This window comes from Channa argus, chromosome 14 (genome assembly GCF_033026475.1).
Source record: "Channa argus isolate prfri chromosome 14, Channa argus male v1.0, whole genome shotgun sequence".
In the NCBI taxonomy this organism is placed as follows: Eukaryota; Metazoa; Chordata; class Actinopteri; order Anabantiformes; family Channidae; genus Channa; species Channa argus.
This window is the reverse complement of record NC_090210.1, coordinates 19,072,209-19,093,639: the sequence shown is the minus strand read 5'-3', so window position 1 is coordinate 19,093,639 and position 21,431 is coordinate 19,072,209. Positions and strand designations below refer to the sequence as shown.

Below are 21,431 nucleotides of genomic sequence, written 5' to 3'. Positions count from 1 at the left end.
ACATTTTATACTACTAGAAACTTTGAGGCTTCAAAACACATAAATTTTATTAAGGTTAATTTATTTTAGCTGGCTGTTCCTATTTTCTTCTGCATCGCTGTTTCTTTCTCAAACAAATTTTTCTCTAATGTTTCTTGTTTTATGGTTTCTCTGCTATTTTAGTTTCTCCACGGGAGAAGAAATCCATAAAACAGGAGGCAGCTTTTCATTTATCTCCCACTAGTACATAAATTACCCTGTTACAATGAAAAACACTCATCTATTTAATTGAATTTGGAAGGAATCCGAATTGTTGTTGCAGTATACATGGTTGCATCAAAAAGTTTTAACATTGAGGCTTGATTTTGCTTCTGTAAAGCTGTTCAGTGGCTCCCGAGACCACTGAGATTGTCCTTTTGGTAGTTTTCATGCATAGGTGTATCCATTTGCAAACATTTGCTGGAGCCTAACACAAAATAATTAACCAGGCTACACGTAAGTTTCTGCATCATTTATAAGTAATATCAATTTCTTCAGTACTCAGTTTGCTGTGTCGGCCTTTGTGTATTTTTCTTGTTGAATGCAATCTATACATTACTCCAAGTGTGCCGATAAGCTCTTAAACAGGTACTGCTCCACAATCCAGAGGGTGCCAACTTCTTCATAGATTGATGACATTACATCCCTGTGACCCCACTGAACAACTGATACTTATTCCCAGGAGGTTACTTTGAAATGTACTCCATTCTGAAATTCAGAAATCACCTAAACTGCTGCACTTCAAAAAGGTAAGATGTGGTTTTCTATATTTAATTACCCCTTATGATTGATTACTGATACCACATTAAAAGCAGCTGTATATGTAAGTTCCCTGTGGAAATTTTTATTTTTTTTTTAAAATAAGAAATCAGTATCCAAAGCCCAACTGCTTCAAAATTACCTTTAAAAATACAAGTACATTAATAATGAATATTCTGTTCTGCTTCTTTATTTCCAAGTAATTTTTTTTTTGCACTGACTGTCAGTTGTGTACTGTAAAAACAAATGATACTATATGGAGTTAAAGACTGGCAACAAAACTCATATGTACCATCTTTGGGCATTTTTAATGTGTTCTTTCAACCAGAAGACAAAAGTGGCTGTGGCCAAGTTCTTGCCCGAAATACTCTATTACAAGTAAAAGTACAATTTTAAAGTACACGCTCTAAAAGCAATAACAAAAGTACTCCAAAGCAAGTAATTAAGCTACGAACCAGTAAAAGTAAACTTTTTAAAAAGAAAAAAATATTTATTGTGAATTTCACATTTGTGCTGTAAGACCTTCAAAAAGGTGAAACATTTCAATGACAGACTTGGTGTGGAACAACCTTATGTACCCCACAGCTTTATGTACTGCCAGGTGGTTAATCAATGATAGTACAAATTGTCAAAATTAGTTCATGATGATTTTGAGCTTATGCACATCCATTGCTATGCTTCACACAGTACATTTTAAAAAAGAATTTCAACACGAATGATTTGGGTAGAAACCATTTAAATATTGTTTGTGTATGTGTGTGTGTGTGTGTGTGTGTGTGTGTGTGTGTGTGTGTGTGTGTGTGTGTGTGTGTGTGTGTGTGTGTGTGTGTGTGTGTGTGTGTGTGTGTGTGTGTGTGTGAACACCATTATGAGACTATGTCATAGAATTTAACCATATCGCTCTGTCCTAATTAAAATGGGGGGAAAAGTACCAACGAGTACCCTAAATGTACAGCATCGATGAGCAGTATTGTAAATAGTAGTAGTACCATTACCTATCCCTACTCTGTGTGAAGTGCTCATCATTAGAATGTATTTATTTTTTGCATGGTCCAATCAACTGAAATGACAATTAACATTAATTAACCATTTTAAAAGCCGTGAAGTTACCATCACATAAGCGAAATCATGTAAACTTCATCAAATACGATGTGCTTAGTCTGATCAGGGCCCAAGTCTTCAATTGTTCAGGTAGCTTTATTTCCCAATTTTATAGATACATTTTTCTAATGTAAGAAAAGTTAGAAATATTATGAAGCCATCTGATCTGTGAAAAAAAGTGTCTTATTTTAGAATGCACAGGAGGTAAGTACCTAAAGATGAGTTTTATTGTATCCATAGTAACAATATCATCTTTATATGTACTAGACAGAAAACATCAGGTTCAGATTATTGAAGAAATGTGTTAATGTACTGTAGTTCCCCATTACTGTAAACAGCGACTCAGAAGCATCTCTCCTCATTAAGGAGCTTATTGTCAAAAGGGTTCATTGTAGAAAACATTTCCACATACTGTATCAACAGTCTTTTTGCAGTAAAAAACAAAACAAACAAAAAAGCCAAAAGAAGCAATGAGTTGAAGTTTAGTTGTAGCTAAATACACGGTGTAAAACATATTCTCAGGTCCATGTGGATCTATAGACTTAATGTGTGAGTTTGTGGAGACGAGCAGGTTGAGCTTTGGTCCCACTGTAAAGTGCAGTTTCTGTGGTGCAGCAGTATCAAGTCTTTGCTAGCTGAGGAGGAGTTCAGAGGATCAAGAGCACCAGTTTTCATCCTCATTAGGAAAGAGTGAGTGGAAATCTGTTGTTTGCTTGTCTGCTTTTAGAATCCACTTTTGTGTAGTTAGGTCTCTATGTAACAGCTCTCTAGCGCTGCCAGAAAAGGAGCAGAGATATGAAGAGTATCACTGTGATGTGTGTTGGGCTGCCCGTGTGCCACCCTCCGCAGTCATTATGTGGTAGCAGAGGCCGGTCTCCCCCTTGGCTATAATCAGACAGTTGGCCGCTTGACGAGCACTGGACCAGGGGCATCTGGTACGATGTGGCCCGCTTCTCCGGCCGGTCTGGACTGGAGCCGTCGCTGGGACGCTGACCATTGTAGAGCAGGTAGCGGCCGTGGGCATCCTGCTCCATGCGGAAGAGCTCATACTCTGTGTGAGGGAGTCGGATACCCAGCGCCACGCAGCCATTTGTTACGGTGACATCCTGCTCCACCCCAACCTGCCAGGACCCCTGCGCTCCACACTCGTTACCGTTGAAGACGTTGAGGAGGGACGTTGTGGCCAGGTCCATGGGCGTCACTCTCATGTGGTTGACTAGAGGAGGGAAGACAACAATACCTGTTAGGTCCAGGTGTGAGGTATGTAGTGCCACAGAGACACTAAACAGTCACGTGGAGCAGGGAGAGGAAATAGTAAAAGGTGGTGGCATTAGCACGAACACTCCAAGACTACAAGTTAAAGGGGGGTTGGGTAGTGGCATAAGGAGTAGCATTAAGAATAGCAAGCGGAAGAGTCTTAGGATTCGTAGTGGTAATGGTGGGAGAAGAATAGTAGGTGCATTAGTAATGGCATTAAGAGTAGAAGTAGAGGATTGAGAGAAGGAGCAATAGTAAGGGAAAAAAAAAAAATCAGTTTGAGGAAGATGTATCATTAGGAAAAGGAGGCAGAAGAAGAGTGGTAGCAAGAAAGACAGTAGTGCAGAGGGGACTACTAGGAAGATTATGAGTTGTAGGACAGCTAGTACTGGTTAAAGGAAGAGACTAAAAGTAGGAGTAGTGGTAACTGAAGAAGTAGGAGGAGGACGAAAAGGATCAGGAGCAGCTATAGTAGTAAGGAGGGAAGCTGTAGTAGGAGGGAGGCATAGAAATATTGGAAGTAGCAGGAAGAGGACAAAGTGAACTCAGAGGGTAGAAATAGCTGAAGTATTAGTTGTGATAGGTGAAGAAGGGGAAGAAACTGTAGATGTACTTGGAGGAGAAATAGGAGGAAGGAGCAGTGGTAGCAATGTGAGGAAAACTTGAGGCCAAAGAGGTCCTTCAAACAGAGTCTTCAGGGACAGACTAAAAACTGATGGTTATCAATAAATAACAATGTCATAAACTGCTTGTTTTCCCTCCTAACCCACTGCTGATCACCTGGATCGGGTCAGAAGCTGGAAGATACCATCTCAGATGAGGGTGGAGTAGGAAAGACAAAATGAAGTTGTGTCATCCAACTTCTGACTGAATCAAGGTCATCAGCAGTGGGTAGCGGTGCTGAAGGACCAGCGTGGTCTTACACCAATCACAAGTCAGTATCACAATCTGTGCTCACTCTAGTCTGTGTTTGAAACTCAAACTACTGTTTGTGCATCTTAAATGTCGTACGATTCAGGGCTGCAACTAAGTTGGTTCCACACAGTTAGAACCAACTGCTTGATGAAGTCAACTATTAAAATTAAGACTGAAAATAGCGGTTTTCGTGTTCTTTTGATTCCCTGTGCCCGTCAGGGAAATTAGCAACTTGATAATGCAATGAAACTAGTTTTCCGTCCGTCAATTAGTATTTTCTTACTTACAGTCATTAGAAATGCACCCCCTACCCCCCCCCCCCCACCAGTTACCTTTAAAGACGAAGTCTGTTCCTCCCATGACCTGAGTAGAGTGGAGTCCACGGCTGTAACGTCCACGGGCGTAGATGGTGAACGTGGGGTGTTTGCAGATGGGGTCAGCGTAGTGGTAGTAGTGACCCTCCCAGGTGTGATTGTTGTCATGGAAGATAAAGTGCCTGGTGAGGAAGAGGACTTCGGGGCGAACTTCGCAGCGCTGGCTCACCCACTGACCGTACAGACCGACGGTCAGGTCGGCCCGCGGCGGCAGGATGGGGGGGTGGAACTCATCCGAGCGGTAGATGATGCGACAGGCGATGCAGCCATGGTCGTGATTCTGAGGAAAACCCGAAGGGAAATGTGTTATAAATAACTTTAGAGCAGTTACTTGTCAAAATGTACTGAATTGTTCATGAATATCCCACAAACAGTAAAATCTGAACTGAAATGGGAAAAAGTGTCTCATTTGCATGACTTTTTCATAACTGTGAATAATTATGTAATATTTTTATGCTGCTAATTTTACACGCTTATAATGCCACACGCTGCTACGAGAACAATAAACTGCATTTTTATGTACATACATAATAGATCAGCCATACTGGATATTTGACTTTACTGTAATTAACGATCTACGAGACCCACAGTCCCACTTGTACATTAAAAGGAAGTTCAGTTTTTCTTTCTTACTTAAAAAGGCCAATATTGCTTCTTTTTAATTTGCTGTTCATAGTTTGAAACATTTTCCAAGTATTCTACAATAGGGAAGTTAGTTTTGTTTTGATTTTTGTTAAACGATAGTTTTTTTTCTATTAACACAGCTGATTTTATATTTCTTTTTTAAATGTAAAAGTAGACAGTGTCTATAGTGCAGTTTATGTTAAGTTATTGATGCACTTACTGATGTATGTGCGATAACCCACTACAAGCTGGTCAATTTACAAAACAGCAAAAAACCCAAAGGGCCTTGGATTAAGAAGAGAACCTGAATTAGTTAAGTGCTGAGGCTTTAAACTGTTTACAAAAGATTTCACTCAGCTGTATAAAATCCAATGAAACATGACAGTGCTGAGAGCTTTTTAAATCCATCATCAGTATATCGTGTCATGAAATTCACATGAAGGACAGCTGGCATCTGTTTAGAGGAGGAGGAGGGGAAAAAAATTCCTTCGGTCAGAACCTCAGGAGTGTTGGAAGTCAAACTAAATTTCAACATTTTCTCACAGTGATCACGTCATCTTACAGCAAAACGCAGATGTCTGGTCGAACAAAAGCCGTGACAACGGGAAGCCACACGTCAAACAGAGCTTTAAAAACACCACCAGGACATCCTCAGGTTGACAATGAGTGTTTGGAAATCCATAAATGACTATTTATCATATTTAATTTGCATCATTTTTGTGGTAGTGGAGCCCAGAGCAGCATGTGATCTCAGCATTCACAGGCAGGACAGCTGTGGGTCTGTGGCTGCAGGAAACGCTTGAGGGCCTGGCGGAGTCGGTGCTGGAAGCCTCCATCCTCTGTTCCACAAAATGTCTTCCAAGGACCAAACCCCAGGGAGGCAGGAGAGTTTCTGTTATTCGAGTGTGGTCAGATTTTAGGACCCAACATCCTCATCTCAGTTACTCTTTTCCCAGGCAGCATTATGTTCGCATGAGATTTATGGGGAGTTAATAAAAAGAAAAGCAGCAGAAGAGAGAAGTTAGAACAATCACTGCATCCTACAGATGAGATAATCCCAGTGCTGCATAACTGCCTTAGAGGTTAGAGGTTAATGAGACTGACTGGAGGGGGAGGTCTCTGGCGAACCCAGGTCTCTGAGTATGAGAACATATTGTCTTCCTACTGCTTAGATATGGAGAGAGGTTGGGGCAGGGGGATAAATACAGTATGCAGAGAAAAACCATATATTTTTTTGCATGTGTGTATTTTGGGAGACAGGAACAAGAGCAGGAGGAGGGAGGACTTTCTGTTGCAGGTGTGGAAAACATGTTCCAGATCTGCAGGAACTTGGAGCCCGCGAAACCCAGACAGACAATCTGTCAGAGCTGAGGGGGAAAGAAAGGCCCGACAATGAACAGGTCCTCCTCCCTGGGATTCTCATCTGTCAGCTAATGAGGGATTACTCTGGGGGGGAGGACTAGGTAAACCTATTGAAGTACTGTTTGAAATGATTTACACACACACACACACACACAGGTAGTGAGCTGAAGGTGACACATGACCTTATTGATATTTTCATCCCTTTACACATTCTCGACTTTGGCAGCAGGACAGTTTATGAAGAATGTTCAGCCATTTAAAAACTGAGGGAGACATTAATGATGCCCTTGAGTGCAGCATGTAAAAAAGTAATTGGCTACTTCTTATTAAGCTGCCATCATCACAGCAAAGTGTGAAACCTAGTTCAGGGGAGTCTTAGCTCAATGCATGTCCTTTTATCTATTCTACTGTTTGCAGGTTGCAAACAAAAAAGTTTTACTGTTTATCGTTAAGATTCAAAAATAATGATTCAAATCCAGATTTGTGCTTTTTATTGCAGCTTCCTCAGCTGAGAGCAATTGCACGACCCAGAGTTGAAGCATGAGGAAAATCCCTAATGCTCATGTCTGAACAGTGAAGGAGACTCACATCATCAAAGGACAAGAGTGCCGTCTCGACCTGCGTCCAATTTTTATGCTAAGCTAACTGGCTGTAATGTCTCATGTCACCTCAGCTCTATCATGTAGCGCAAATATTCATTTCTTCCAACTCCAACGGTTTTAAAACTCAGTTAGCATCAAGCCAAACAGTGGGCTTGATGCCAGTTTCACATCAGCACATCATCCTTTGGGTCTTCGATTTCCAAGTGTCTTTCAGTCACTCTGGCAATTATGGCAGCAACAAATGATAATTTTTCCATCACTGATTAATCTGCTGCTTGAACATCCAGCAGTTGTCTCCTTTCCTGTCTCCATCTTTGTGTCCCTGTCTGCAGGTGTCCCCGGCTTTGGAGCCGTGTGTTTTCCACTTCCTACAAACCTGCCCGAAGTTTTTGGTTGTTGCTCTTTTCTTTTCTCTCTCCACCTTCCCCTTACTCCAACCGGCCAAGGCAAATGGCCGCCCACCCTGAGCCTGGTTCTGCTGGAGGTTTCTTCCGTTAAAGGGAGTTTTTCCTCTCCACTGTTGCCTATGGCTTGCTCAAGGGGGAATTGTTGGGTTCTCTCTATACAGTACCTTGAGATGACTTTGTTGTGAATTGGCGCTATATAAATAAAGTTGAATTGAATTAAAATTCATGGATTTTTACAACACCAACCTCCAAAGATAAAATAGGGAAACTGATTTCTGCTCTTCTTTCTTATCAAAACCTAAACATTTTTGGTTCGTTACCAAATGCAGCAAAGAAAAACAATGAACTGTTCTAAATATGTAGTTTATTATCAAAATAGATTGTAATTATTTTAAACTGACTGAACAGAGCGATAACCGGTTTCTGGACAGGGCAGCACAGTCACACACGTGAAAAACCTATTTTTGAGATGAGGGGGACTAAACAGCAAATGATCAGTAGCCAGTCTACAAGTGTCTGAACTACACAAGCCTGTTGGACGTACTTCAAGCTGGGAGCACAGCATTTTATGGTACAGCCCAAGCCACAGTCAATCAAGAACTAAAAATGAATGTCAGTTTGCTTGGCAGCAATCTGTTTAGAGGACGACAATATCCAGGAACACAAACAATGCCAGGCTTACAATGCTTCTTCAGAAACCCATTAGTGAAAACATAAAACGCTACAGCCATGTTTTTCAGCATCTTGTCTGTAAGAGGTCTTCACCCAGAAATTCATAACAGGAATCTAATCTTGGATTGAGTGGCTGCATCATTCAGTTAGGGGCGTCACAACAATGCTTTGAGACCAAGTTGATTACAATTCTGAAAATGGGACAATGCCGGTTTATCTACGGTACAGAAATTGTTATGGTAGCTGGAGAAAATGATTCGTCCAGCACTGAAGCGGCAGGAAAATAATCCTACAAATGACAATGCAAAGAGAAGAAGAAGAAAAAAAAAGGCAACACTGCATGTAGAATGCTGGCATCTGCAGCTTCCCGATAGAAAAGGTTTTCATTTAGGCGATTTCCTTTGAGCTAGACATCTGGTGAAACCCACACACTGAGCCAGTCAAGGCACAGAAAGACAGTCACGGTATCATTTCGTTTTAATAAGAGTAATGCCTTTTTCCATCTTGCTCTTTTCTATTAGAGTGGAATGGAAGTTTCAAAAATTGTTCAATTGAATCTTGGATATTGGTATAATGGTACAGATGATCAAATTTCTGCTTAAGTGCTTACTGGCTCACAGTACAGTAGAAAACATAACCCAAACACAGGAAATCAAAACGCCATCACAATTTAGCCTCTGCGCCAGTAAACAGCAGATCGGCACAGACTTGTTTCCTAATAAGGATCATTATGAAATGGTCATTACTCCGTCTCTGTGGCGTAGCAGCGGACAAGACGATAGCAAACTGAGAAAACAAACCCAAAACCAAAGTCTGCTGCCTCACTATTGCATCACTGCTGAGATCCACCCAATAACCACAAATGAACACGCTTGCACCAGCAAATGTTCTGGACCCTGACCAGCTCCGGGTGCGCGGCTCAAGATTAATAGATCGGCTAGTCGTCATCGCAATAAAAATCCCCAAAAAGAAACCATTGCAACCTCAAGAGATGGTTGAGTTACGAGTACTTTGTGCAGGAAGGAGTGGGGCATTTTATACTGCTTTTCACCGCAATATGTGGAGGTCAAAACCCAATTTACTGTATGTGCTCAGAGGATGGCCGGTTGCACTTAAAATTGACCAAAGCTATGCAGTTACTCAACTTTTAGGAGGTTTAAAATGCCTATAATTCAGGCGTGTATTATTATAGAAATATACTACCAAGCGTAAAAGGGCCATTTCACCCAAAGTCACATATTTCCTCGCTTTTCTCTACAGCGATTCTGTCAGTGGAAGTTGGTTTGGTTCAGCTGCACCAAACTACATTTGAGATTTCTTCTTCCTTTTGAATGTAATGGAGGCTGATGTCATTTCATTTTTGGCCTCATGAAGACAAGAAAAGAGTGCAAACATGACCCGACTACACGTCTTGGAGAAACAAAGCAACATCAGCATTCCTAAAAAGTGGTGCGTTTGATATTCCCTTGTTCAGCTTTGTTTTGGTGTCCAACACCTGAGTGTAACACCTGTCTAACTATCTGCTCAGGTGAAGAGCCGTTTGTTCACCAGTTAAACTGATTATTCTTCAACAAGGATGGAGAGGTGTCAAATTAAAATCAGATACAGCTTTTTCAGTGTCAGATAAATAATTTACTGTAGTTGAAAAGTAAGTATTTGAGAGTCCTGACATGACTTAAAAAAAAAAAAAAAAAGAAAAAAAAAAAAAGAAAACAGGAACATCCCTTTTTAGAGAAAGCCTACTAAATAACTATACATGTCGATCAATATGAAAAACATTTTGGCCCTTTTGTCTTATCATATAAGATCATTAACAAATGAAGTTTATCTAGATGCCTGGTTTGCTAAAATATCTCGTGTAAAAATCTTTTTAGGTAAACATGTTATATGAAAAATAACAGCGATTGCTTACAGTGGAGTGAAATGTCTAATGCGGCACAAATTGGAAACAGTTTCCATCACAGTGCAAAGCCGAGTAGCACCAGAGGTGAGAAGGTTATTGGCCATATTGGTAAAAATGTGCCTTTAAAAAAGGCAAAGCTGTCATCATGTTAGAATAACCACAAGGTTGTGGATGTGGTGAAGTGAATCCCAGCTTCACCAGCACTCTGCCTTCCTCCGCTATTCAAAGGAAACAGAGCAGTGCAGCTCTTTGATTCGAGCCTCAGGCACGCATGAAATCAGACCTGGTATGCGCTCGCTGGAATAATTCATATGGCTGCATGATTACAAATTCTAGGAATACCACATGCTGATCGCTCCCAGAGATAGACTGGGTTTCACGTTGCGCCTCTGCAGGCCAGAGGCCGCTCTGGTCATTACAGCATCACAGGGGAGCTTGTCTGATCACAGCTCCTCACTAAACCCTGTTTACATTCGGATCACCAAGCCACCGCGTCCCGCGTGCAAAACACATATTGACTTAGACACTGGACCTGAACAGGATTTCAATGTAATCTCTGTGGAGGGTGACGGTGAAAACATCACTCTAGGATTTCACCCAGCAGGGAAACTGCTGCTCAGCAGTGTAAATAGAGAAATTACATCCCTGAAGCACAGCAGAGTGAAGAAAGGAGCTCTTTTCTAGAGCACAGTATGTCAGATGAAATCAGTATGTACATGAGTTTCTGGTGTCTACCAGTGCAAATGTTTACAGTATGAAGGTATCAGGGCAACATTTGCTGACACAGTAATCTTATCTCAGATTTAGATCAAATAATACTTCAAGCTTCATTTGGTTTAATTTACTTAATGCAACAGGTGGATGGAGATCGTTTTTATGATACCTCAAAAACAAAACCTGCTTGTTTGGAGCAGACTGCGCATGAAAGAGTTCACGTAACAACATTTCAGAGGTCAGTTCAAGCCTTCTGGCGTGTGTGTGTGGTCGTAATGGCGGGAGGGGAGTTGAGGTCACGGCATCGGCGGAGGTCACACACCAAGCTGTGTGCTCAGGTCAGAAAACAAAACTCTATCTCCAGTCTGGTTTTAAGTTCCAATGAGCACTAAACGCAGTTCAGGGGATGGGTAAGAGTTCTGATGCAGCTTTTTGAACAAGTGACTTGTGCTGCTCAGACGTCACAAGGGCGACTTGGTTTGTTTGTCTGTCTGCATCCCCCTGCAGGCAAAAACACGGTTCTGTAAAGATAGTTTTTTGCTACCATGAGCAGAAACTGGCAGATATTCACAGCTACTATTGTGCTGCCCCTTGTTACATTCAACAATCACTGTCATTTAAAAAGGTTCCCCTGTGGATTTTAACAACTAGGAGTGCTATGGAGCAACGTCTGTAGGAGTCTGCACATGTGCTGTAGTGTGGGTATGTCACATGAGCCAGCAAGTATGGAGGCAGGCCGAGCATTCATGTTTGGAGGAGAGCTTCATCTGTTGTTTGGAAATGGTTCAACCAGATGCTAGACCCACAGCAGTAACAATATTTTAGAGAGTTTTCTCAGTACGTTTACCAGCGCTTCTCTTTACCATAGATGAGAAAACTAAAGAAAGGAGGAGGTGGAATTTTACAGAACTGAAGACATGAAAAAAATTCCAAATTCCTGACAAGGAATGCTAAGAAACACCATGCTGTCAACGAAATATATATTTTTGTAACACTAAATTGGTTTTAGTTGGTATGTGATGATGATCAGGAACCTCGTTATTTTAAGCCCCAGTTTATAACGTTTATGTGCTCATGTGTCAAGCTTCCAAACTATTCAAGTTAAAAAAAAAAAAATCTAAATAATTTAAAATCTGATTTATAAATGTTTGACTTTAAAGGATAACTTTGGTCCTTTTCTGAATTAATCATAATTTTCTACAATCCCCAGACGGACACTAAAACCAACAATTAACTGGTTCTACTCATGTTTGCTGTCAGACAGTTTTGACATATGTTGGTCAACTGGATATGTGCCAGATCTCCACTGCAATTATGGAAATTCAGAGCAACTGTGAAAATGTTTAACACCATCTAATTTGGAGTAGAGAAACATGTCCCCTAACGGAGCGGCGTGTTAATCAGTGCAGGTCTATGCAACAGACAAAAACAGGCTGCAGAAGGACACACTGTGTTTAACAAATGAGTGAGTAGAAGGGAAAAATTGTTTGTATTAGCGTCTGAATTATAAATTCAGTCCGCGCCCCCCGTTTCCTGTCTGACCATTTACACTCAGGAAAACCAATAACCTAATAAAATTCAGCTGCCCGTTTTTGCCCTACAAGGAGCTCTGACCCCAAAGAGAGAGATGATATACGTGACTGACCTTGGCGTTTTGCAGGGCGGTCTGGTAGCTGGACGGCTTGTAGTAAAGCCTCTGTGACGGCTCGGTGTGGATGTCCCCCAGAAAGAGTTCCTCCACCAAGTGATCCAGGTTGTGATGCAGATACTGTTTTTCAAGCCTTAGAAGCTGCAGCTCGTGCATGGCAAAGTTAAGCTCCCTGGAGCAGTCGCTGCCACCCTCCTCGCTCCACAGCTCATACATCACACTCTGATCCCAGGGGTCCTTCAGGGCCCCTCTGCAGTTGGAGCTGAGCCTCTGGCTGAGCTCTTTGGCCACAGCGGCTGTGTGACACACCATTTGGATGCGATGGAGGTGGTATTCCGCCTCCGTGCCGCCGCGGATGATCCAGGAGGCCTGACGTAAGCGCAGACGACCGCGGATGACCAGTGTGTAGGTGGGTTTGGTGCAGTGGTTGTCCTCGTAGTAGAACTGGTGAGCCTGGAAGGTGTTGTTGGGGTAAAAACAGTAGGAGCGTGTCAGAAACTCTGGGCCTGGTCTCACCTCACAGCTGCAAGAGAAAACAAAGAGGGATTCAGAAGCTCTGAGATCAGTGCGCACAAGTTTATTTGTCTCTTACATCGTTTACATTTGCACAGACATATATTCCAATCGTGCTGCTAAATGATCACAGGTGCTTGTGTTTCATCAACTGTCTCATATACTGATTAAATAAAAAGGTGCACAGGTCTGTGATATTTTCATTCACTGTTGACTCTACTAATGTTGTCATCTAAAAAGGTACTACACAGGTTTTCCTGCTTTATTCCATGGTCCAGTTTACTTTGCCACAGACTAAATGTAGGAACTACCCTTTTACTGATTTGACATTTTAGTGCCGAGCCTTTGGCTCAAAAGGAGATTTGTGTTGTATTCATGAAACAAATTTATTTCGATTTAAGATATGACTGATTCCAAACCCTCATTTTATTAGCTGAAAATTAAAAGGTGTTAAATAGATTACTAAACAATACAAAAACAAAAAAAATCACTTTCAAATAATTACTATTTTTACTCTAAAAATCTTAGAGGGTCAAAGGACAAAGCTTGTTGTATGCTGCACTTATTGTAAAGCCCCTTGAGACAAATGTGTGACACTGGGTTATATAAACTAATGCGAACTGAAAGCAGCTCCTGCTCCCCCTGCAAAATATCAACAAAGTTTTGCAAATTCATTTTCCTACTGTACGATCACTACCTCATAATCTCATGGGATGTTTAAGGACCATTTTCAGCACCATTGTTACAAATGGTGCAGGAAAAAGGATGCAGAGAAAAGTCCATCAGTCCATTTGTTTACCTGGTGGACACCCAGTGACCCTCTATGTTGGGAGGCATCTGCACAGTGATTCGGGCCCCGTTGTGGAGGTGCTTCAGCATGTGTCGGCACTGGGAGTCTTTGACAGAGCGGCCGAAGGTTTTCTCCAGGGAGAGACGGCTGGAGCGGCCATCTGAGTAGTGATGAGATGAACCTTTAGCCCAGCCTGTGGGGACATCAGCAACCAACCGTTCAACGCAGCAGAGGTTTTAATTGTTTTTCATTTCCTGAGATTTTCTTTTAAAGAGGATTTATAACTAGCCAGAGCATCAAATTAATGAATGTAATCTTTGATAGGTTTGTGAGAGATTTGAAATGATATTTCAAGTTTTAAATGAATGCTCTGTTTTCATTACAACGTCTTCATTGTGATCATGTGATTTACACTAAGTATGGGATGTTGGAGATGCTCTGTTGTCATGGAGATATTTCTGTAGTTCCACTGTTGTTATGTGATGACAACTGAGACGTCTCCATGACAATGCAAAGACCATCCACTGACTCTTTCTGAAACTAGTTCACTCACTTACTCACTCAGTTGATTAAGAAGAAAAAAATAAATAGAAAAAAATCTATATATATATTCTTATCAGAAATGTAACATTTGTAACATTCTCTCATTACTTCAGTTTGCTGACAAATTTTATAGGCTGATTATATTATTTGCAAAACACACTTTGACTGAACTTTGTCTTTGGGGCAACTCAAGGCAACTCTTCAGAAATGTTAAACAAACAGAATAAGCCATTCGCTCCGTAGTTCGAAGTGTTTTGTATGTGCCAAATTTCTTTGAGGAAGTGTTCAGAGGGTGTAAAATAGTCGTTTAAACTCAGGGATCACAGGGGTTTAGCACTGATCTGCAACACCACGAATGAGGGCAGTTGTCCAGGTGATCGTGTGATGAAAAGGCAAAAACATGTGCATATGCACAATGCATATGTTAAAAAAAATTAAAGTTAAAAGCCTGTGGGAAGACATTTCTGACATCAAGCTAACAGGGACCATCTTCAGTTCCCACCCCATCTGTGTACCGTCCATGCACCACATAAAATTATGCCTTCAACAACAGCCTGGGCTTAAAAGGATAGCGTTTTGGAAATTAAAGCAATTTCAAGCCTTGGAGCCAAAGAAAAACCTTGAAGCTCACATTCCAAAGAGGATTTTTTTTTTTTTTTTTTTTTTTTAAATGTAATACCTCAAAAATCTACCTTGAAATATGAAGACTTTTCCTTCAAGTCTTCCCATCAGACCCGGCTTGCCCAGTGGTATCATTTACCACAGAGGAATGCCCCTGCAGTGACCGCCGGGCTTTGAATTCGAGACCAATAACACAGAGGGACGAAGAAAAACATCCCATTAAAAGAAACTAAAAGCTCCGTGGAGAACAATGCTACATCCAACAAGTTCAATGTGTATCAGTGGAGGCTTGAGTTTAAATCACCACCTCGTAGCACTGCTCAGTGGAAGAACCGGACAGCGGTGGAGACTTGATCCCCTGACTCATCTGACGGCATTAGGAACATGTTCTGCACAGCCATACCCCTGATTTTACACTCACACACGGTTTAAGTGTTAACATCGGCCATACAAAGTTATTAGACCTCCACTGTTCATCAGACAGACACATCTGTCCACAGTGTGACATGTTTCCTCATACTAAACAAGTGTTGTCCCTAATGCTCCCAATCAGCATTACTCTGTACAGGGGTCTTAAGTAAGTCAGTCCTCTGGGCATGTGTGGAATTGCGGCAATTAAGAGCAAAAAGAAAAAACAAAAAATAAAAAAAATAAATTAATAATACCGGGAAGACTGGATGGAGCTGGTGCAGCAGAGTAAAGCAGGGAGACCATAAGTTCTTATCGGACATGCGCGGAAACCCTGAACTTCACTAGACATGAACCTGAGGAGCTACATGGAGGAAACACGTGTGACTCTGTGTGCTACACGTGTCAAACAACAAGCTTGGTTCCCACACGCTGGACATTTTCTAACTTGATTGTGGTTGAAACTACTGGTCAAACAACTAATGCAACCTGACCGGAAACCAGTTTCAAAATGTTCCTCTTTTCCTCCGACACAGCTTCCTACTTGCCGCTAAGAAATGCTATATCTTTAGTTTCCAAGACACTGAATGTCTGTTGTTTTACATAGAGCAGTGTCTGTCCGGCCCTGCACACTTCAACACGTCTCTCAATTGGCAACAAGCAGAGCGAAATTGAGAAATTAAGCATAAAAGCTCATTTCTTTACTTTATAAAACAGTATTTTAACCTTGCAACATCTTCCATGAGGTCAGCCTCTCCAGAAGCTATCACAAGTGAGAAAAGGTTTTTGTCCATCACTGAGGACCAACAGGGTGGCAGCTCATCTGTCCCAAATGCATTCTGCATGATGGCAACAACAACAAGGGACACACAGAATAATCCTCAGAGCAGGGTAGGGGACAAACAGGGTCGGGGCCGGCCCTGCTTCAAAGACAAAGAGAACAAGGGGTCCTGCAACAGATGGGGTGGCCCTCACAAAGCTCCACACTTATCTGGGGTCACATAAACATGCAAGAAACAAAGGCCAGACATCGTAAGGTTGCACAGCATTCACACGGAAGTGGTTGATATAATTGCTGCGATTGCAGACTTGTGGATTCCTGGAAGAACTGATTTTTGCATTGCAGGGAAATCGGAAGACAGGCATACAAACAGGTGCTTGTGGTGTTAAAGGAAATTGTTATAAACTGCAGACCCCCCCCCCCCCCCCCCTCTCCAAAAAAACATGTTTTTTTTATACTTTAATTATATGGAAAGCTAAAGCTGGTTTAAGTTGGAATTAATGAGCTTTCCAGCAGGTCTTTAATGGCAGATGTCAGGAGCTAAAGCTCTGCTGCATTAATCTGTTACAGACCTGATCCAAAGCTGCATCAGACCATGTTGAAGAATAAGTTATGGCTTTGTGAAAATTCAATTACTAAAAAAAACAAGCCAGAGCTTTATTTAGAGCAATTTTAAAAAACACAGTAACCAATAAGTTTTATGAAGCGTTATATTACATCAAAGCCAAACAGGAACTCAAAATGGAAAACAGGCTCATGGAGAAATATGAGGAAATGATTAAAAGGTTATTGGCTGTTTGTAAAATAACTTTTTAAGGAGAACGCATCATACGGTTTGTCCCGTGTAAGTGTCTGTGTGGACGCTTTATTAAAAAAGCAAAAAACAACATAAGCAAACATTTTCCCTCATTTAGGTGATAATGAGAAGAGTCTCACTCACACCCTCTGCAGTCCCTTTAAACTGCTGAGCTCAATCTGAAATCAAAGCCCCCCCAAAAACCTTTCAGAGCCCTAAACCACGGGGATCATTTCCAGTTGGCCTGATCCCACTGGTGAGGTAACAGCACTGGGACCCCGGACAAGCACAGAGACTCCACGTCATTTATGGAAGCAGAGACCAGACAAAGGCCTGTTCTTTGGGTTATCTCAGACTTTGGCAGTGACCCTGTTGGACTTGAAGGTAGCAGAAAAAAAAAAAAAAAAACAAGGACGTAGAGTTTTACAAATGTAAAGAGCTGCTAGACTTATTCTGTTTTAGACCATTTTCCATCTTGATGCATTAATTAATATGACACAATGAACATGGAGAATGTTGACTATACTGACATGCTCTGCAGTGCAGAAGGGGGCAAATCTGAACCTCGCAGAACAGATCGGAATTTTTAGATGTGAAGGCTTTTCGGACAAAAACAATTACAGTCATCTTCTACAGTGTAATGGCCACGTGAGGATGCGTTGCTGTTCAGTGACAACTGTATTAGCTTGAGGTTCCTGGAGATATTCCATCGCAGTTCCTTTTAGGTAAGAGCTTAAAACACTTTAAAGAACGTCAGAGAAACTGCAGCTGCTACCGGTGTAACGATACTGTGGCAAATCAATATTTAAACGGTGTTAAATATTCAGGATTGCGACACTACATCAAAGTCGGTAGGATTTAATCTCGCCGAACCACAGAATAAGAACGTAGCAAAGGTCACGGGAATCCATCTAATGTTTGTTCCAGTCTGGACCAAAGTGCTGGACTGACCGACACCGATGGACACGCTGCAATTCTAAAAGCGTAACTTTTTGACTTCTCGGGAACTCTGAACACCGCTCGTTTGACCTTCACCACACACCCTGGGCTCACATTCTGTTTATCGAGTGTGGGTCCACAATCGTCCTCCCGGCTAACACCCGAAACAGAAACATCACCCGAAACCATGTAGTTGTGACTGTCCTCCCAGTCATCAACAATCTTCATGTAAACTGGACATTGGTAGAGTTATACTTCTAATAGAACTACTGTTGGTCTTGAGGACCCAAAGCCCCCCCCCCCGCCCGCCCCCTTTTTCCCCCCTTTTGATATTTTTCAAACCAAACCTTCCCACAAATGAGGAGGAACAGGAGCCTAAAGCGGCCAAGTTAGGAGGTGTTGATTATGCCAATGATGCCCGTCTCATCACTTTGTGCAGATAAGAGAATCTCATGAATGTGACACTCATGAACAAACCTCGCAGAGAAAAAAAACTTCATAAAAATGTTTTTTTGCACGAGGCCGGTTGGTATTTCAGACATCTTTTTTTTTTTTAAAAAAAAAAGGGCCACATGTTGATGGATCAAACGTTTCACAGTCCCGTTTCTGTTTAGTAGCTGCTCTGGAGCTTCTGAGGTTTTCTGTGTCCAATGTCAGGAACGAACTTTACAGCTCCACCTTTCAGCCAAGATGAACAAAAACCAAATTCTTTTAAGTGTTCTGAGAAAATGGACATTTGAACAACATTCCCTGATCGAGATCTTCTTTCACCGCATTATGAATCACCGCGTTGGCTCACTTTGTGCCGCATGGCAGTTACTGCCATTCGTCTCTCCCTTCTCTGCCTTTCCTCCGTCATCCTCCGTCGCTTTGTTTGAACTCGCCCTTTCGTTCTGTTGTTGCTGTTGGACTGCATCTGTCCAACTTGTGTTGACGACAGTTGCCCTTGATCTGACATTATTTTGCTCATTTTTCTGACTGATCTTCTGCAATCACGGCACTGATTATTTGGCCTTGCTGGAGCCCTCTTAGTTGTGTCGTATTGATTTCAAAACCCACACATCAAAGCACGGACTCCCAGACAACTTTAAACATTTTTAATCCTGTTAAGTGGCATTCACCGCCAAAACTGCAGAGCACAAACAACACTGTGCACGGGCAGGCTGGTTTTATTGCCCCCCTTATATTTTGACTTTTGTTAGCGTGGGCATTGAAATCTAGATCTGTGTTGTCTAATAACTTAATTATTTCTGCTTAAGGGTTTTGCATAAAATTTAATTTTAGTGTTAAATGGACTGTGATGGTAAAGTTTTTAATTTGTAAAAGTAAAATACCAGCCAATGACTGAATATGCCTTGCTAAGCATGTTGTTACTTGAATGCCAATTTAGATTATTTTCACATTTCTTTTTTATGCTTTCAAATCATTATCCAGACGAGTGTCAGCCACACAATGTCAAACTTTGTCTAGTATAATGGATACAGTTCTTCTCCGTAAAAGAGTTTTTTCCATTTTTTTTTAAAGTGGCAATGAGAAACATAAGAGAAACCCAAAGCACAAATCTTATGTCGAAAAGCTTTTCCTGTACATTTAAAAGCTGCTAAATATTTACAGATGCAGTAAAACTTTAAGACCTTAGTTGAGGTGCCAGCAGAAAAAAAAAAAAACATATCAGTGAAAAGTTTTTGTTTTTCCCACAGTACATTTACAGCACACACTAATCTGGGCTGACCGAGCATTTCTTTGTCACTATGAAAGGCTGCAATAACACACCACTTAATTGAACGTTAGAGTCACTTAAACGCACTTAAGCATAAGTGGGCTCCCAAATATTGTTATATCTCCCAGTCATTTGAAGTTGCAGCCAAATGTTGCCTTCCACTGTCACTGGCAACAGATGGACTGGGTCAACAGCAGCCCCATAATCCTCTGCTGCTCAGGCAGGGGTTTCATCAGGAATTGATGTTTTAAGTGGCTCTTAACTCTTAGTGCTTTCATCTGCCTCAGGGAAGATTTTTATTGCCTTTTTAAGCTTTTGAATATGTACATTTCTGTGGCATAAGGGACAACTTAGCCAGGATATATTGGTATAATTAGTCCTGTTGGACACACACACACACACACACACACACACACACACAGAGCCAAGATGGTTAACAGGTGTGCTGAGGTGAAAACATTTCGGCAGTTTCTAATGGGACCAATATGCTGCAATGAGGAAACATTTAATAATCCACTAGACTCTCTAGAAAATGTTTGTATGCTGGGGTTAAACATTGGTACAGATATTCAGCTCCTGCTGGAAACCGACCATTGTCCTGCTTACGTCCCCACTTGTTGGACCACCACCACCACAACAACAACAACAAAAAAGCGTTGTCTTTACAAAACGTGTCTTACCCCAAAAAGCAACGAGGAGCAGTGTAAAAGCCGGCCACATGTCGCACTTTGGAGGGGACTAAAACGAGCTTCACTGGTCGCACCGGGTTCTCCTTTACACAGCGTCCTCGTGTATTCCGACACAGATCGTCACATTATGGATCCAAAGCCTGGCGAAGACACTCCGGTGATATCCGAGCATCATAGGAAGCACACCTCCAGGTCGCTGCAGAGAATCAAACCCAGCTCTGGCGTATGTTCAAAATAAAAGATGGAACCTAAAAACAACAAGTCCAAGTTTTCAAACCGAACTCAGCGTGAAAATGGCACAGCTCGATTGGTTTTACGCGCGCCCTGCGCCCTGGAGGAGTGTTTGTAATGTGCTCAGGGACTGGACTCACCCCCGCCTCTATAGAGATTTAGTGGGCGTGGAGTGTGTGTGTGTGTGTGTGTGATGTTTTCTCCCTTTAGCAAAACCTGGAGAGGTGCTGAGGCTTAAAATATCTTAAATAATTTTACAATGAACTAATGCAAACAAATGCAAGACAACATTAATCTTTACCCTCAAAAACAGACTTTACAGTTCAAATTAAACAGCATCACTTTGTGTGAAAGAAAATTAGAGACTCACCTCATTGACATTTTCATGCAGTGAAAATCTTTCTAAACTTTTCTTGGGGAAAAACTTTAGATTTTTAGGAACATGTTGCTTCCTAGACATTATTCTCAAGCAAACGTATCGCATGAAAGCAGCAAACAGCAAAATAGATACAGCATTGAGATGTTCCAATAAGCATTAACTTGATATGTCATCAAATATCACAGTTGGTGGATTCAGAATGATTCAGAACTGTTACTGTTCATGGACGCTTTTGATTACAGTCTAGGTCCTGGTCTCTTGACTTGGGTAAAGTCCCAAAACCACACTGAGCCTTTACAGCAAAGCATCATCATTCACCTTATTTACATCCAATATCCTCTTTGTTATCACTCATGATGAATGATTCATATTTTTCTTGACCATGGTGCTCAAATTATACACCTCATCAGAGTCTGTCTGTCTGAAGGGAGGAACAAAGCGTTGAGTGAGTTTCTTTTTCTGCAACACCTGTGTGTGTCTGTGTATGTGTGTGTGTGACCTTGGCCTTGAGTTTCTGTTGACCCTGAGGCGACTCCCCAGCTCGTCTTCATTTATTCACTCACTCAGCCTGTCCAGCAATGAACTTTAAAACTTTGATTGGATCTGCACAAAAGATCCCTAAACTATTTCTAAAAACAAATTCCATTCATCTTTTTTTTTGTCAC

The 21,431-nt window shown here is 41.5% G+C and overlaps 1 protein-coding gene across 1 annotated transcript; it reads right to left on the bottom strand.

Moving 5' to 3' along the window:
- Positions 1–1,519: 1,519 nt before the first annotated feature.
- On the bottom strand, positions 1,520–20,510 carry LOC137098372 (protein APCDD1-like). Its single transcript, XM_067474573.1, has 5 exons — positions 20,148–20,510; positions 13,669–13,852; positions 12,354–12,879; positions 4,383–4,704; positions 1,520–3,094 (listed from the first exon to the last, which is right to left on the bottom strand). Exons 1-5 carry the CDS (start codon positions 20,185–20,187, stop codon positions 2,646–2,648), a joined length of 1,521 nt encoding a protein of 506 aa, XP_067330674.1. The 5' UTR covers positions 20,188–20,510; the 3' UTR covers positions 1,520–2,645.
- Between the last annotated feature and the right edge of the window lie 921 nt (positions 20,511–21,431).

Bases quoted from the DNA above. Each gene is read 5' to 3' on its own strand.
- LOC137098372 (XM_067474573.1), bottom strand. From the start codon at position 20,187: ATGTGGCCGGCTTTTACACTGCTCCTCGTTGCTTTTTGGG. The intron at 13,853-20,147 runs GTAAGACACGTT...ATGTCCCCACAG, and splicing joins GCTCCTCGTTGCTTTTTGGG to GCTGGGCTAAAGGTTCATCT. The intron at 12,880-13,668 runs GTAAACAAATGG...TTTCTCTTGCAG, and splicing joins GGTCACTGGGTGTCCACCAG to CTGTGAGGTGAGACCAGGCC.